Source organism: Capricornis sumatraensis, chromosome 2, assembly GCF_032405125.1.
Source record: "Capricornis sumatraensis isolate serow.1 chromosome 2, serow.2, whole genome shotgun sequence".
Taxonomy (NCBI): Eukaryota; Metazoa; Chordata; class Mammalia; order Artiodactyla; family Bovidae; genus Capricornis; species Capricornis sumatraensis.
Genome location: NC_091070.1, coordinates 141,567,300 through 141,586,331, shown reverse-complemented (window position 1 = coordinate 141,586,331; position 19,032 = coordinate 141,567,300). Strand labels below are relative to the sequence as shown.

The 19,032-nt window shown below is 34.0% G+C and overlaps 1 protein-coding gene across 3 annotated transcripts in view; it reads right to left on the bottom strand.

The window, feature by feature from the left end:
• Nucleotides 1–704: 704 nt before the first annotated feature.
• Nucleotides 705–19,032, bottom strand: part of COL11A1 (collagen type XI alpha 1 chain) — a 222,876-nt gene continuing 204,548 nt past the window's right edge. For all 3 annotated transcript variants that reach the window (XM_068964279.1, XM_068964278.1, XM_068964281.1), the window contains 10 exons: nucleotides 15,296–15,349; nucleotides 14,209–14,316; nucleotides 13,657–13,710; nucleotides 13,519–13,554; nucleotides 13,371–13,424; nucleotides 11,075–11,324; nucleotides 7,704–7,816; nucleotides 5,596–5,664; nucleotides 2,254–2,487; nucleotides 705–851 (listed from right to left, as the gene is read on the bottom strand). In XM_068964279.1, the coding sequence (XP_068820380.1) occupies nucleotides 705–851; nucleotides 2,254–2,487; nucleotides 5,596–5,664; nucleotides 7,704–7,816; nucleotides 11,075–11,324; nucleotides 13,371–13,424; nucleotides 13,519–13,554; nucleotides 13,657–13,710; nucleotides 14,209–14,316; nucleotides 15,296–15,349 (1,119 nt within the window). The remainder of the gene's footprint in view (nucleotides 852–2,253; nucleotides 2,488–5,595; nucleotides 5,665–7,703; nucleotides 7,817–11,074; nucleotides 11,325–13,370; nucleotides 13,425–13,518; nucleotides 13,555–13,656; nucleotides 13,711–14,208; nucleotides 14,317–15,295; nucleotides 15,350–19,032) is intronic.

The window sequence follows — 19,032 nt, the reverse complement described above, 5'->3', positions numbered from 1 at the left end:
AATTCAGCAAAGTTATGGTCAGAAGAGAAGAGTTGCTCAGTATGTGCTTCCAAAAGTCTTCCAGGTTTTGCCCTCTGAGAAATTTGTTGGCGACATCAAATAACTGAACTCTTCAACATCAATATATACAAAGGCATTTTATTATTCATCAAAGAAAGGGAATTAGAGCCACCAGAAATTATAGTTTTATTTTTTCATAATACATATATTTATTGCCATCATATTTCTGCAATTGTCATAAAATTAGAGTCAGATGGAATTCAGAGACACGTGCAAGTTTTGGAAATGGACACATAGATAACAGTATAGAACTGTACATAAAATTACAATTTATTAAACACATTGTTTTAGCACATCCTTGATGGATGGGAATGAGCACCATATCTTTTATGAATATATATTTTTCTCTTTTTTTTTTTCTACAGCACCAAAGAAATCCAAATAGGAAAAGGAGAGATGAAAATTGGGATTCAAGAATAAGGCCTGTTTCCATCTCAGCCACACTATCTTATGTTTTTATGATTTTCAAAGTTTTGTCATGTGGTTCTGCACCCACAAGGGCATCAATATTTCCTAATTGGTACATACATATGTAGCAAGTTATTTTCTATACCATTCTCATTCAAAACTTGCATGTGGCATAAAATGGGTTGGTGGTACCAACATATATTTTCTGTTGATTTCATATGTTCTTTGTCCTAATCTTAGCCAAGAAAACAAACAGGACCAACTTCAAATCCAAACTTCTGATTCTGATCACCAAAGTCATTGATCATTACATCAACGATAGGTACTTGATCAATTTTCGGTGTATTGATTTCAATCACAGTCTTTTCATAGCCTTTTCTGGACTGTAAAGTAAAGAAGAAATAAAAAGTTATACAATCATTGCATACTTCTAACATACATTATTTTTTTCTTAAGCCTCTGAGTAGAGGTAAGAAGGTAAGAAAGAATAGAAAGGAAAACAAATTTCCCATTATCTTTGTAGTAATTCACTCTTCTTGTTATCACTGATGTCATATGTAGTTTTAAATTTTGAATGTTGACCGTATTTAATATTTAGCTGCACATATTCAAAATGTTACCCTAATATACTGCATAGCTGCAGAGAATCTTACTGAACTGATATACATATTTTAATATGTGAACACTGATATTGGTACTGGGTCATATCTTTGCATAAATAGTATATTCTTACCATTGTTATAATAATTAAGATATATATATAAATATATATATTCATATACACACACATATAAGCAAATTTTCTAAGAAACATTTGAATACAGTATAGGAATTAAAATACAAGAAGTCCAAAGTCAAAGTATTTCTGTTGCTATGTATTAATTTTATGAATAATTATCAGTACATTGTACTGGGAAATCTAAATCACTTGCTCCTTTTTTTTTTTTTTACCGATAATAATGTTTATTTATTTTATTTATTATTTTATTTTATTTTTTTAATTTTAATTTTTACTTTATTTTACTTTACAATACTGTATTGGTTTTGCCATACATTGACATGAATCCACCACGGGTGTACATGCGACCCCAAACATGAATCCCCCACCCACCTCCCTCCCCAATATACAGTATGTTCTCTTCTTTGGTCTATTTGTAAGCTACTTACTTTGCTTATTTGTAATTGTGGCTTTTCAGCAATTAGCTAGGAAAACAATTTTTTTAGGATGCTCTCTTGGTCATTTGCTGTTATGAAATTACCATATGTGTGAGAAAGACAGTTGCAGAGGATTAAAATAACAAAATGCTATATATGTTTAAGCTCTTGTAACACCAATCAGCAAACCTCTATGAGCAAAATACAAGGTAAGAATTATCTATGGTATGAATGGTATAATGACGATCCCTTTAACTGTCATTTTAGAATCATGAATTTAGGAGGCAAATGAGATAAGGCTCTTGATCTTTTTCATTCCAAGTATAACTAGCTGTAATAGTATTTAAATATCAGGAATAATTTCATAAAAATAACATATGACTCAAGATTACCTTCTGCTATGGCTTTAAAAGTGTGTCTATATGTATGTTTCAGTTTCTGTATCCGTGTGTTTGTGTGTGACTGCTAGTGGTTTCTAATATACTGTACTTTAATATGTCAGTGTTAAGCATCGAACCTTAATGACAATTGACATCCCCTTCATGAGAGAAATCTGACTTAGGGCTAAAGGGGAATGGTTACACATTGCCTCTCCTCTCTGTGAAAGAAGGCCACAGGGACTATACTCACCGCACAGCCATCAGATAGGGCTTTGATGTAAGGGTTGTTGTCATAGGACATCTCCTCATCATTTGATCCCAAGAACCGAAGTGCTTTGTCATAGCTTCCTGATGACACGTCATACCAGGCCACTGACTGATGGCAGTAATAGGTGAAATTTTGCCGCGCAGAGGCAGTCAGCAGTTTCAGGAATGTCATTTGCACCATATTAATGGAATTGCCTTCAACATCTAAATATGAAAGCTGAAAATAAGAGAATAAAGAGACGCATAAAGACTCTTTTCTATTATAAAGAATAAAATCACTGTCAACAGTGAATTGAGATCCCAGAAGCATGTGGATATATCAACAGACCTATTTCTTACTTAATGAAAGAAAGTATGCACTGAGAGTTGGAGGACCCAGATATAGGAATTTATGAAATGAAGATGGGTTTTCGTCTTAGCTACTATCAACAATACTTATCTTGGAAAAAAAAATCATTTTACCTCTATACTTCAGTTTCCTAGTCAGTCAATAAATACCACAAAAAAAATGTAATTGTTTTTGTTTGTTTCCAAGAATTCTTTCATTATATTCCTGTACTTTTTTGATATAGTCCAGGGAATTCTTCAGGCCAGAATACTGAAATGGGTAGCCTATCCCTTCTCCAGGGGATCTTCCTGACCCAGGAATCGAACCAGGGTCCCCTGCATTGCAGGTAGATTTTTTTCACTAACTGAGCTATAAAGGAAGCCCTTTTGAATAATAGAGTGGTTCAGTTCAGTTCAGTCGCTCAGTCGTGTCGGACTCTTTGCGACCCCATGAATCGCAGCACACCAGGCCTCCCTGTTCATCACCATCTCCCGGAGTTCACTCAGACTCATGTCCATTGAGTCCGTGATGCCATCCAGCCATCTCATCCTTGGTCATCCCCTTCTCCTTCTGCCCCCAATCCCTCCCAGCATCAGAGTCTTTTCCAATAAATCAACTCTTCGCATGAAGTGGCCAAAGTATTGGAGTTTCAGCTTTAGCATCATTCCTTCCAAAGAAATCCCAGGATTGATCTTCAGAATGGGCTGGTTGGATCTCCTTGCAGTCCAAGGGACTCTCAAGAGTCTTCTCCAACACCACAGTTCAAAAGCATCAATTCTTCAGCACTCAGCCTTCTTCACAGTCCAACTCTCACATCCATACGTGACCACAGGAAAAACCATAGCCTTGACTAGATGGACATTTGTTGGCAAAGTAATGTCTCTGCTTTTGAATATGTTATCTAGGTTGGTCATAACTTTTCTTCCAAGGAGTAAGTGTCTTTTAATTTCATGGCTAGTCACCATCTGCAGTGATTCTGGAGCCCCAAAAAATAAAGTCTTCCACTGTTTCCCCATCTATTTCCCATGAAGTGATGGGACCAGATGTCATGATCTTCGTTTTCTGGACGTTGAGCTTTAGGCCAACTTTTTCACTCTCCTCTTTCACTTTCATCAAGAGGCTTTTTAGCTCCTCTTCACTTTCTGCCATAAGGGTGGTGTCATCTGCATATCTGAGGTTATTGATATTTCTCCCGGCAATCTTGATTCCAGCTTGTGTTTCTTCCAGTCCAGCGTTTCTCATGATGTACTCTGCATATAAGTTAAATAAGCAGAGTGACAATATACAGCCTTGACGTACTCCTTTTCCTATTTGGAACCAATAAGTGGTAAAACAGTGAAAATGAAAATCAAGGAATCTCAGTGAAATGCAAAGGTTGACTATTTTTAGGTTTGTTTTCCCCTATTTTCCTAGTATACCTGTTTGATTCAAAATTTTCAACATGTCCCTGCATTTTTCATTTTGGGGCCACAGTCTTCCAAGAGGTTTTTGGTTTTCTAATTTTCACCACAGACCTGCCTGTTTGTCTGTTCTTCGTTGATGTAATTATACTCATCTTTGTGTCACCAGCACCAAGCATATTGCCTGAGACATGCAAGTAAATATTTGTTATCAGGGAATACTTAATTTGTGTTTTGAGAAGGAACACAGTCTTAATTTCAAATTATTAAAAACTGTCTCTTTTGTCAAGCTCATAATTTGTTATACTGGGTATAAATAAACTATCTGGGATTAGCTGAGACATATAAACCTATATTTTAAAAAATTAAGTAAGAAATTTGCCCAGGCTATAGATTAATTCAATATAAAGGCAGTTATCTGTGACTTTCCTTCTTATTGGGCTGCCCTGATAGCTCAGTTGCTAAAGAATCTGCCTGCAATGCAGGAGATCCTGGTTTGATTCCTAGGTCAGGAAGATCTGCTGGAGAAGGGAAAGGCCACCCACTCCAGTATTCTAGCCTGGAAAATTCCACAGACAACTGTCCACAAGCAACTTTTGCTTCACTTTTCCTCCTTATCATTGACTTACTTAATTCTTTCTGATTAACAGTTCAGATGATGAGGATACCTGAGAAGTTAGAGAAAAAAACTGGGAAATCCACTCAAGGAAAACAAAACAACAAAAAACAAACTACACACAGAGAGCTCTGTGTATGTATTTTTATCTCATACAAAGATAAAACTGTAACATGGATATATAATATGTAACTTGAAAACGGAACTAGAGATTTATGATGTGGAGGATATTAGTAATATGTGTAGATTTTTAGAGGATAAAGATTATATAAATAGTCATAAATGGAAAATCATAGTTTTTTAAAGAACTTTGAAAATTTGAATAATTATCTGAATAAATGAGAAACTTTCATTAGAATACATTATAATTAACATTTCAAAAACAAATATATCTTAAACAGCTTTTAAATGCAAATTTAGTTTTGGCATGCAATGTTAACATATCTCCAGAAACTGAGTAACCACGAACTGGTGATTCTATGGAAATATCTAAGTAAACATGTGCTGTAATCCATATAAAAGGTCAGTCAGTCAGCTCACTTTATTTCCAGATGTAACCATTGGAAAAAACATTTCACATTCCAAAAATTCTTATTGCAATTGAAAACAAAGAATGAATTAGATTTCAAGTATAAAGGAAATGAAATAGAGATCCTAAATAGATATTATACTCTCTATAACTCATATTTCTAATATAATTCATTTTTATGCTATTTCAAGTACTTAGTGAAATGCATACTTTGTTTGATTTTATTATTTTAATAAATTTAATATATTTCCATTTATTTTGATAAAAATTTTAGACTTCTCTCTAAAAATCCCAAAATTGGTCTAAGAGATTTAGATAAAGCAAACTAGAGAGTACATGGGATCCTGCTTTGTATGATTTAGACTTTCACAGTCAGGGGCTAGAGATTACATAATGTGAGCTTGAGTAATGACGTTTAAGATATACCACTGCATGCTAAGGTAATAACATACCAGTTTTCCTCTCTTAAATTCACTAAACCAGCTTCCCGGTTTCTCCTTTGGCCATGATGAAATTCTTACCTGTTGCAAAGAAAAGGAAAGTTAGAAAGCAGGTTGAAATTATAAACAATATTGTTTATATATTTATCATTTATTTTCAGTAATACTATGATGCTAAAGAGTTTTTTAAATGGTTTACCTGGATAATACAAAACGGGATAAAGAGCAAAATTTCAGATAGATCTGTGAATTCCCGTTTAGTGAATTTTGAGCCTTTTTTTTTTTTTTTCCTGTTTTCTTTAACTGCTACAAAATAAGGGAGGTGGAAAATAACTTGGTAAAGGCATACCAAGTGTTGGCTATAGGAGATGTGGGCAGAACTCTTAGGCAACTCCTTGCAAAAGAAACCCTCACAATGCCAGTTGGCATCTGCCATCAAGGCAGATAGAAACCTTTAGTAGTTCATAACCAAGGGAGGCATCCTGAAGCATCCAGTTAGTAACTGAGGCCTGAATGCTATGGAGAAGTCAAGATTAAGCTGCAAGGAAGCAAGCCGAATCATTCCCTGCTGGGGAAAATGATTTGAAACTTTTATAAATGTTATTATTTAGCTTTGCAAAGATCAGCAAAATATAAAGGTATTTAAGGCCTCGCTTGGAGAAGGGAATGGCACCCCACTCCAGTACTCTTGCCTGGAAAATCCCATGGACAGAGGAGCCTGGTGGACTGTAGTCCATGGGGTCACTAAGTGTCAGACACGACTGAGAGACTTCACTTTCACTTTTCACTTTCATGCGTTGGAGAAGGAAATGGCAACCCACTCCAGTGTTCTTGCCTGGAGAATCCCAGGGACGGGGGAGCCTGGTGGGCTGCCATCTATGGGGTTGCACAGAGTCGGACATGACTGAAGCGACTTAGCAGCAGCAAGGCCTCACTAGAGGGAATTTGAGTAATCCTGTAAGGGGAGGCATTTCCATTTTCCCACATTTCTCTGTGGACTAGAGGAGCTTTATTATGCTTCCCCGCATGCAAAGTGTGGTTGCGAAACAGAAGTTGCTTTGTCTCCTGCTCCTACTATCCATCATTCACTTACAAACTAAATGTCTCTCCCAAAGAGATTAGTCACAAAGCTACTTATTTTCTTATAAACCTGTGGTTACCAAAGAGGAAATGTGGAGTGGGGTGGGATAAAGCAGGAGCTTGGGGTGAACACACACACACTACTATACATAAAACAGATAACCAACAAGGACCTACTGTATAGCACAGGGAAATCTACCCAATATTCTGTGATAACCTATATGAGAAAAGAATCTAAAAAAGAATGAATATTTGTGTATATGTATGTATATATATGTATATATGTACACATCTATATAATATATATATCTGAATCACTTTGCTGTACACCTGAAACAAACACAATCTTGTAGATCAATTATACTCCGATAAACTTAAAATATTTTTTAAAAGTTGCTTGTTTTGTCTCAAGGGGGTTCTGTGCCTCTGCATGCCAACTCCACTTACTAACAAGAATATGATTTTTTAGAAGTATACAGATAAAATCAAAATGTCCCATCTATAAAATGTTTGGAGAAGGTAATTATGTTAGTGAAAATTCTTTTATTAATAATTTGCCTATAACTTTAAAGATAGAACTCACATATATTGATACTGCTTGGTGAAAATCAAGGAATATGTTTGAAGAGACTATCTGAAAGTACACAGAATACTCTTATGTTAAAGATTTGTTCTTGTGTATTTTGTATATTTTGAGCATAAAATACAGCTGTGAGTTCTATCACATGGTAATTGGAAAGAATACTATTATGCATAACTAAAATCTGATAATCAGCTGTGCTGTGTCATGGAGAGTCATAGAATTTTAGAGAGCAAGCAGGTGCATAAAGAGTACATCTGGCTAAAAAATAAAAACTATTTGTTAACTACGTGTCTCACTTTGGTGCCTTATTCATGTTTATGCAAATGAAATGCTCTAATTACCCCTGTGAAAGCAGATAAATGAAAATATGACAATATAATTTTCCTGTTTAGTTCAATATTGCAAAAACATGGCATAAACTGTCAACAGTCACCACCAAAACAGATTGGTTACTTACTCCCTCCGATTTTTTGTCTGGATAAATGCAAGTCTCACCACCAGATGTGAAATTACAGTAAACTTTGAAGGAATCTCCTGAGCAACCTTGGTTGGGATCAATCCAATATTCACCTGAAAGCAGAAAAAAATGTCATATGCAAATACATTTTGGGCTTTGCTGGTGGCTCAGCTGATAAAGAATCTACCCGCAATGAAGGAGACCTGGGGTCGATCCCTGAGTTGGGAAGATCCCCTGGAGGAGGGCATAGCAACCCACTCCAGTATTCTTGCCTGGATAATCCCCATGGACAGTGGAGGCTGGTGGGCTACAGTCCATGGAGTTGCAGAGTCAGACACAACTGAGAAACTAAGCACAGCGCAAGCACAAATGCATTTATATAAAAAAATGAATATATTATAGGGCCAATTTTATTGAAGAAATAAGGAAAAATGAATAGCCATTGATTTTTCTACATGAATCACTTTTATGCTTTTGGTCACATTGGGGTGTATGTTTGAAGAAAGAATGACCTATTGTCTTGTCTGCCTGGAGCTTTGCAAATGTCCCCATCTTTCTGGAACATCCTTTTTTTAATTCTTAGCATGCCTATTACTTTTGGGTTTCAGCTTAAATGGCTCCTCCTCAGATATTAATACCCTATTGATTTACATATAATAAATTGCAAGTACACTGGTGGGAGATATACTTGACCCTAAATCCTATATGTGTTATTTACTACTTAAGTGAAATCCCATGGACTGAGGAGCCTGGCAGGCTACAGGCCATGGGGTTGCAAAAGAGTTGGACATGACTTAGCAACTAAAACAGCAATAACCTGAGTATAATGATCATTATATTTTTCCTTAATTTATTTATCTGTAATGATGGAGGTGAGAGTATCTACTTAGCTTTAAGGATCATTCTTTTGCATTACTGTATAACAAAATATTTCATTAAGTAAATGTACTCCCTCTTTAAATGGACTCCAAATGTCTATTTTATATATTTAAATACAGTTTGCTATTAACTATATTATCTAAATGGTACAGAACTAATTTTATCATGTAAATGACCATGACCATGTTAGGTGAGTAATGACGTTAAGTAGTGGGACTAACAAAAAGTTATTCTTTAAGTAATTGACAATGGGGTTATTTAAGAATAATTGGGGAGATAGACTTGATAGACATGTGATGACTACTTCTCTCCTATCATTCTTCATGCTGCCATGTCATTCAAATATTTATTTAAATTATGTCAATTCACTGATTATGAACTTTAAACAACGTAAAACCTCAAACTGCTTGGAACTCCTGAAAATTTAGTATCAGTTTAGTATCAGTTTGCTTTTTAAAATAAATTCTTTAACAAAAAAATTATATTTTTTATGATTAAACCATTAATAATTTCACATCTGGAACCAATTAAAATTCTTGGGAAAAAATTACACAAGAAAATAAAAATCATCTAAGATTTTACCAACTGGAATAACCTAATCTTTGATATTTCTTAGGGTTTTAAAGAATAAATAATTTTGAATTATCTGGAAAACATTATTTTTATCTCTTCTTAGTTAACATTGTTACTAGATAGTCTTTCAAATGACATATATTTAAATTAATAAGATGCTTTTTTGGCTTTTTGCCATTTCAGCTTGCAAGAGATTTCATAAGAACTCTCTGATTTTGGATAGCAGGGGAAATCTGTGTCTGTCAAACTATGCTATTATAAAATTTAAGGTTTACCTGTTGCCATCATTAGACAATAATAGCCCAGAGGAATTGTTCTTTCTGTTTATCTGTGAGTTTCTGCATGAATAACAGTGTCTGACACCAATAAGTAAATAAATAAATATTTAATTGTAACTAACACAAATAATTAATAAAGTTAGCTAATATATAGAAACCACCAGGAACTGTAGTCCACAGTGAGCTTTCTATCCACCAAATTTATAAAATTGAGCATCAAGTTCTACTTAATAATATGTTGTTTTATGTTGTCAGTAAATGCTTATCTTTTACATTTGATATTCAGTCTCATATGTATGATTACCTTAGCTAGATCAGAAATGTGGGTCATTCTTTTCATAAATCACTGAACTAATATGAAACTAAACAATATATATTTCAAATAGATATAAATGTAAAGATTTTTGATAGCAGTTTGTAAAGAATCCTTAATAATTATCTGTGTCTCTTTTTAACAGATTGTGCTTAAGATAGGAGACTTTTAAGACATTGTAATAAGGAATGTCTGTTCTTGAATTGCATATAACTTTTCTGTCTATGCTGTTATTTAGATCTCAGTTACAACATTCATTATATGATCGATCGTGAAAAATAATGTTGTCACACAAGTAAACAGAGTGATAAAGTATTTCCACTTAAAGTGGAGATTTAAAATCAGATACAGATCTGCCCATTTTTGGTTTAGTTTAGGACAATATGAGTTAGTCACTTAAGATACCTGGGACTGTTAGCTTCTCAGAACAGGTATACAAGAGTTTTGTCAAATAATTTTGTTGTTTAGTCACTCAGCCGTCACCTAACTCTTTTGTGACCTCATGGACAATAGCCTGTAGCTAGGTTCCTCTGTTCTTGGCACAGAGGAGCTCAAAGGCAAGAATACTGGAGTGCGTAGGTATAGTAAATTATTTTGATACTATTACAAACAAATCATTCACAGTTTTCTTGTTATTCATGAATCAATGAAATAAATTTTTGCCTCAAACTATCCTATTCCTTAAATACTCTTTCCAAATCATTGCTAAACTGATAGGTCACATGATTCAGTTATGCTACTTAAGCCTTAGTGTTATATAAGTTAGGATATAGTATATAAATATGTAGTAATAGGCACATATGTATGCACACATCATACCCATTCTATGATAGTAATTAAATACCAAAATACGTCTGTGTTATCTTGTTGTTGTCATTTTTAGTCGCTAAGTCATGTCTGACTCTTTTGCGACCCCATGGACTGTTGCCCGCTAGGCTCCTCTGTCTGTGAGATTTCCCAGGCAAGAATACTGGAATAGGTTGCCATTTCTCTCTTCAGGGGATGTTCCCGACCTAGGCTTCAAACCTGCATCTCCTGCATTGGCAGAGGAGTCACCAGGGAAGCCCTTGTTATCTATAACCATGTAAAAATGATCTTGTCATAATTTGATAAAACCTTATTTAACAAGAAAAAGATTTTCCAAAGTAGATCTAGAATTACAGTGTAAATGGTTCTTTTTTTGGTCTACAGGATTGGAATTAATAATCATTCACTCTCATTTTATTTAGAGTCTATATTAAATATTTAACTAGAATTAATGAGCTGACAATGCATCTCAGTAACTTAGAAGCTCAGGAGATTCACTTGGTCATGTATTATTAACATACCATCTGGGAAGTCAGGGTGGCTGAGTTGCAGATCTTTGCAAGTTCGGGCTGGATTGGTCTGTGTCCCCATTGGAAACTTCATATGCTCAATGTCTTGTTTCAGGGAATTGAGGGAACCAAATATTTCCTCCATTCCATCATTATAATCCAGAATATTATCACCTGCATCTGCTTGCATGCTTTCAGCATGTCTTCTTGTTTTTTTGGGTGACAAGATTGGTAAAGGCTGGATGACTTCACCTGGTGGACCCTGTAAAAGAGATGATGTGCTTGTAACTGCTTCCTAGGGTAAAATATTCTTCAAATATTAATTATTACTAATTATGTTATAAGAGATTAGTTTGTTTAGCCTTTCAATGTTTTCCTTACTTTTAAAGTTTTCTCTAATTGCTTATATATATTTATTATACATATATATCTTTATATATAAACTTTATGAATTCTTTAAAAAGAATCTAGTGGAGGTATCGAGGTAGGTGCAAAAACCAGATGACTTCTGGACCTTTTTCTATACAAGTAACAAAGCACAGATTTGTGTGGAGATAAGTTACTCCTTGGAAGGAAAATTATGACCAACCTAGATGGCATATTCAAAAGCAGAGACATTACTTTGCCAACAAAGGTCTGTCTAGTCAAGGCTATGGTTTTTCCAGTGGTCATGTGTGGATGTGAGAGTTGGACTGTGAAGAAAGCTGAGCACCAAAGAATTGATGCCTTTGAACTGTGGTGTTGGAGAAGACTCTTGAGAGTCCCTTGTACTGCAAGGAGATCCAACCAGTCCATTCTGAAGGAGATCAGCCTTGGGATTTCTTTGGAAGGGATGATGTTGAAGCTGAAACTCCAGCACTTTGGCCACCTCATGTGAAGAGTTGACTCATTGGAAAAGACTTTGATGCTGGGAGGGATTGGGGGCAGGAGGAAAAGCGGACGACAGAAGATGAGATGGCTGAATGGCATCACTGACTCGATGGACGTGAATTTGAGTGAACTCCGGGAGTTGGTGATGGACAGGGAGGCCTGGCGTGCTGCAGTTCATCGGGTCACATAGAGTCGGACACAACTGAGCGACTGAACTGAACTGATGTTATATATGTTGCTTTTTAATTTACTAACTAGTCCTCATTTTCATGTCCTATCCCTGCAACTAGACTTTAGTCTCTGAAGATTAAAGCAACATTCTTAGGTTCTTGTATTATATAATGAGATGTCTATGGTACTTGATAATAATTTATATCACATTTAAAAATATACATTAGCTGGTTCCAAACATTTATATCTGTATATATACATAAAGAAGTGCAATCAGACTTGAATTTACATATCTATAAGAGTAGAACTACATCAAATAGTTAATCTGTACTTTTATGGATTGAATTCTATCCCACAAAAATCCATGTGTAGAATTCCAAAGCCACAGTAACTCAGAGGAAGATCTTATGTAGAAATGGGGTGGCTGTATACATAATTATTAAAGTGAACATGAGGGCATTAGGGTGGTTCTTATTCCGATATGACTGGTATCATTCTAAAATGGGAAAATCTGGCACAGAGACATGCATAGTCAGAAGACCATGTGAAGAGACAAGACAGCCTTCTACAACCAAAGGAAAGAAGTCTCCAACAGATCTTTCAGGGACACAACACCTCAGAAAGAAACAATGTTTCCGACACTCTGGTCTAGGACTTCTGTCTTCTAAATTTGTCAGACAAAACATTTCTATCCTTTGAACCATCTAGTTTTTGATTCTTTGTTACTATCATTGCAGCAAATTAGTACTCATGTAGCTTAGAAACAAGTTCAAGAAGAAAGTCTCAAATTTTGTCACATGGATCTAACACAATAGTTGTGTGAACCCTCGTAAATGTCAGAATTAATAAGTGGTAGCTATTATTATCATTATATGCAGTAGGGAAAAAAATGGCAAGTATCTGAACTTTACTTTTTATTCCTAGTTAGATATTAATATATCTTTGTGGCATACAAGCAGTTGCTCTCATGAAAATGTGATATAAAAATATATGATTTTCTTGAAAAATAAAGCAAGATATTATAATATATAGTTACAGTATCTTTATATTCAAAGAGTGAAGCCAATTTGCAGGCAGATACTTTATTATCTGAGCTAATAGGGAAGCCCAATTAAAAGACACATGAGTACTTAATTAAGGTAGTTGCTATTTCCTAGAAAATCAGTGCTTTGACAGAATGTTTTTTCATTCTTATAAATTCAGAGAAATCACTGGTCATCTCAAGACGCTAATTGCCAAAATATTACTCTCGTTACCATGCACTTACCGGAGGCCCAGGAGGCCCTGGAAGACCACTGTCACCCTTCTGGCCAGCAGGTCCCTATTTAAAAGAATAAGCAACAAGATAAATGGAGACAAAAGCATTTGAGTAGGCATCACTGAAATATTTAAATGCCAAAGGGAAAGGTACTTACCGTAGAGCCTTTAGTCCCCTTTGGACCTTGAGGACCCTAAAAAATGCAAAAGCAAAAGTAGACATAAAAATCTAGAGAATCTATGTCTCTTTGATTTATTTATGTTAACCTTGTAAAATTCTTCTGTCTTGTACTTACTGGTAAGCCTGGAGGACCAGGTGGACCAATGGGACCAGCAGGACCTGGAATTCCCTACAGAGAAGTTTCATACAAATTAGTTTTTCTCAGTGATTCCATTTTTATACGTTACATAACAACACACACTGCAAAATTTAGACAGTGTAGAAGTACAGAAGAATGGCTTAAAATTTTCCATTTTAAATCTAGGAAATACCTTTTGCAAGATAATCTGTATTTTTTTTTTTCATTTTGCCGCAATCTCTCTCTATATATATATATATCTTTATGGTCCTGCGGCCTTGAAAATAATGATTTGTATGTGTTGAGGATTCAATGAACGTTCGTGTAATTGACTACTGAAGTATAATTTTTATGGTTTCCAATTTTCATAATTTTTATTTATTTACTCTAAAGTTGAATAAATTTTGTTTTGAAAACATCATTGACTTAAGGAGATTAGACCCTCTAAATCACTTTGTTGGTCACGTTTAAAGGAATGTGTGCAGGAGTCTGGGTGTATTAATTGTATGATTGAAAAGGAGTAGGAAAATCAGTTATATCTTTACTCACTCCATCTCCCTTTGCTCCTGGAGATCCTTGAGTTCCAGGGAGTCCTCGGTCACCCTTTTCACCTTGTTCTCCTGGAGGACCAATTAGGCCAATTAAACCAGGATGTCCCTTTGAAAGGCAAAGAAATTTTAATGATGTATAAATTGCAACCATGTATTAAGTTGTAGTCATAAAATAACTGCAAGTTAAATTCATGAAATAGAATAAAAAATACATTAAAAATTTTAACCCTTTCTGAAGAAAATATAGGATTAAGAATCTTTTCCTCCTCACCTAATAGGATCATTTATTGATTGTATTATATGAGACCTTCATTAAAGGTGAGGAATATGTATTATTGAACAAAATGCTTTCTGAATGCATCACCGTCAGTGCTGTGTTTACTTAAAGGGAATTCCTTTAACTAAAAGGCCAATAATGACCAAATTTAATATTGGTGAAATAAACAACAGAAAATTCTTTGCTTTAATAAGCACTGGATAATGTATATGTATGGCTAAGTCCTTTCTGTTCACCTGAAACTAAAATAACATTGCTAATTGGCTATAACCCACGACAATGTTTCTGGTGCTTAAAAAATTAAATAAAATGATTTCTATTCTTCAGAGATTTTTCAGTACCCCAAAAATATTTACAAACAAAAATAATTCAAAAATATTAATGTCACTCTAAAAATGTTTTATTTTCTTTACTTATTTGATACAATAGAGCACACATATCTTTAAAATTACCATCTGAAGGACAGTCTAGTTTAAAATTTTTATTTTCATGTTTAAAAACATGAAAAAAATGGGCACTTTTTATTCTGTTTATTTTCTGAATAGCTATTTTAGTATAACCATATGCTTTCTCCATATGGTTCCTACAAAGGAACACTGACTAATAGAACATTGAGTTCTGGTACATTTTTCATCATTATTTTCTCTTTTCTGAATTCCTCTTGGAAGCTAAGGATTGGCAGCATTTTCCTTGGTTAGAATGACAAAGGAATTCCTTGAAATTTCCTTTTGAGTGATTTTAATGAGCATAATTGTCATCTCTGCAGTTAGGATATCAACAGTGTAATAATACATTATTTTATTCTCACCTTTTCACCTTTGGAGCCAGGGTCACCTTTGAGACCAGGTAAGCCAGGAGGTCCCTAAATAATGAGAAATAACAAACATACATAGAGTATATGCAAATGAGAGAATCATATTATTATCTGAGGAAAACAAAAACAGGAAAATCTGGTTTTAATAATATGATAAGGTTCAAGATAACTAATAATGAGCAGGTTCAAGATAGCTAATAATAACAAGCATTTACTTTTTAGGATTATAAATTATTTTGTGCACTAAACTCCATGGTTTAATATGTAACCATAATAATAAAACATAGTATTGGTAAGTTTGTTTAAGTAAATATGAAGTTAAAAATAGGACATGATTTAAAAGTAAGGAAGCATTTTAATTAATTTTAGAAAAGAAATTTCCAAATTTTACATTCATTTAATCAAGTATTTTAGTACTAAACTCAAATTCAAAGGTTATAATATTGCCAGTAAAATTTAAAGGAATAGCCCTTAATAAAATATTTGACAGTCAACTGACCATTGTTAGCCATTTTGCTAAGCAAACTCCCAAGAAAGTATTTTTAGCTATAATTCCTAAATTGAAATTCTAATCTAAATAATCTCTAAATGTAAAAAAAAATTCACTTTATAATCCAAGGGTAAGCCATTTATCCATTCAAGTTAAATTATATTGTAATGAAAATTATGGAATTATTTTAGCAACTAACTCTTAGTCCTGGCCTCTACTCACAAAAATATTCATAATGATGTCTTTTAAACAAATTCTTAGATACAAAAACTAGTGTACTTCAACACAAACTAAGGTTCTTGTTCTGAAATTACAGCAAGTTGAACTATGCAAGCAGATGGTTTACAAGTAGGTGATAGATGAAAAAAAGGCCAGGATAATACTACAACACTTGAGTCACTACTGCTTACAACAAATACCACATCAAGAAACAAAGGCAAAATATAAATTTTTCTCTATGAGTTTGAATTATATAGACTGAATTGAACTATTTGAATTATAATTTCAGTAAAGATTTTAACATAGCACTTAAAAATCAAATTGTTTTAACTTTGATCAAGCTATATGATTAGTCTTCACTGTAGTATCTTTTGCAAGGCTACCATAAGTATTTTTTCTCTCTCTAGACAACTTGAATTTTCAGTGTGAAAGAGCACAGTAAGTCTTAGTCCATCATCTTTATGAATTTAATGTATTAAGGGCCATGGATCTAAATAACATGATATAATATAAAAACTATGGGTTGAGAATCTGATAGATTTGGGATAGAAGCCAGATGCTCTTATCAGCAGTTTAGCTAACCAAAGAGAACTTCAGTTCTCTCATCTGTAAACCAAGGCTTATAATTCCTGTCTCAAGGGGCTACTGTGAAATTGCATAGATAAGCGCTTTTCATTCTTTAGTTTCTCAAGTCTTCTCCTCAAACTGCAATCTTGAATATCACAGAAAGATAAGAAAAATATTAGTATAAATTAGTCCTGTGTAACAACAGTGTTTTAGACTGTTATCAGAAATATTTAAATTTGTTTTGGTGGTGCAGTGGTAAAGAACCCACTTCCCAGTGCAGGAGACACAGGAGATGCATGTTTGATCCTTGAGTTGGTAAGATCACCTGGAGAATGGAATGACAAGCTATTCTGGCCTGAAGAATTCCATGGGCAGTGGACCCTCTGACTAAAGTCCATGGGGTCACAAAGAGTTGGACATGACTGAGCAACTAACATACTGCACTAATGAATGAACCTGAAATTCTGTTAGTATTGATATAAAAGTGAACAATTTCCCTATATCATTCTATTGACAATAGATAAAATTATCTTTATAGAAATTTCATGCAATTTTAAATGTAAATGTGCCTAAAAATCTTCCTATAAAGAAAAAGTTATTAATCCTTAGATGTATATTTGTTATCAATTCAGTTTAGATTCTCTTTTGTGTAACTAATAAATAATCATGCTACTTTGTTAAAATAATTGTCAAATTCACTTTCAGGAATATTATAAGGCTAGATTCTAACACTGGACTTTCATCTCATTTGCTAATACTGTATCAGAGTGGATGATCTCAAAGTGTGATCCTCAGACCAGCAGCATTATCACCACTTATGAAGGTATATTGCGTGCGTGCATGCTCAGGCGTATTGGATTCTGTGATGCCAGGAACTATGGCCTAAGCCTTCTCTGTCCATGGGATTCTCCAGGTAGGAATACCGAAGTGGGTTGCCATGCCCTCTTCCAGGGCGTCTTCCCAACCCAGGGATTGAACCTGCATCTCCTGCATTGCTGACAGATTATTTACCACTGAGCCATTGGAGAAGCCCTTTGTGAACATATTAGAGAACCAAATTCAGAGGCTTGTCTAAACTAACTGAATCTGAAATTCTGGAGTTAGAGCCCAGCAATCTGTTTCATAGGTTTATTATTCATGAAAGTTTGAGAAAAATGATTCTGTGGCATTAGGTTCCAAATCTGTTAAATCAATATGAAAATCAGAATAGCATAAAGAATGTCATTTATGTTAAAATAAAAACATTACTTATTTAGTTGTAGTAATTCAATAAGTTTAAGATTAAGTAAGTATATTTGCATCAACTATTTTCTGATCTCATCAGAAAGGCCTGGTAAATTATTGGTTAGGAAATTAATGTTGCCTAATAGCACAATTTTAAAGGAATAATTTAAATGAATAATGAAAATAATGAAATAATTTCTTGAGGTCATGTGACCATCAGGATAGATGCCAAACATTCTACATGTTAGCACAAAGTGACATAAAAATGCACGAAAAAGTAGTTCTAAGAAATATGTAACTTCATGACAGAACCATACACCTGAACCAGTAGCCTGAACCCATTTAAAAATATTGTTTAAAATTGACATATGTCAGTAAAAAGTAAATATATTCTTTAGATTGAAATACAAAAGCTATTTGAATAGGCCAGATGTTTTTCTTTCTTTCTTCTTATTTTACAGTTAAGCTTTCTCTGGTAGACAGTAAACACAGAAATTTTGCTGTAAGTGAGAAAACTAACAGGGATGTCACTTCATGAACACTGATATTCCAATCACTGCTTCATTCAGCATCTTAGGTCTACCACTCATTAGTCGAGTATTCCTGAGTCCTTTCTTTCTTATCTTAGAGCTTTATTTATAAATGTATTCTAATAATAACTGTTAGAGAATTGTGATAAAGAAAGAAAAAACAGGCCTATGAAAGCACTACATATAGTGAAATATATGGAAATATGAATTATTGTTGTTTGTTTCTGATATGCTCTAGATGGTTATCAATCAGCTTTCTCATGACAATCTAATAGTAAAAGCTATAAGGGCCAAAATAAAAGAAACACTACAGATTCTAAATGCTCAGGGTAATGGGAAACATACTAGAAGTTATTTGTGTTTGTAATGCTTTCAAATCATTTCTATAAATATTTTTCATGAAAGTTATAGGAAATGAATGTTAATTCTTTTAAGCTAATAATATCATAAAATTGCAAACTATATCTAAGGAGGCATTTGCCAAGCAAAGTCAGTTTCTTGTTTTCATCAGTTGGAAATAGACATTGGCAAGTTATGATGTAATAGCAGTTATAAAAATCCTCTGAACCTGGAATATATCAAAAATATCAACTCTGCATATAAAAATGTTATTTCAGGTACAGATATTTTCTATTTCCTCTTTAGAATTTTGTAAATTGAAAAACCCTATGAAATACATAATTCATAAGTAATAAAGTGAA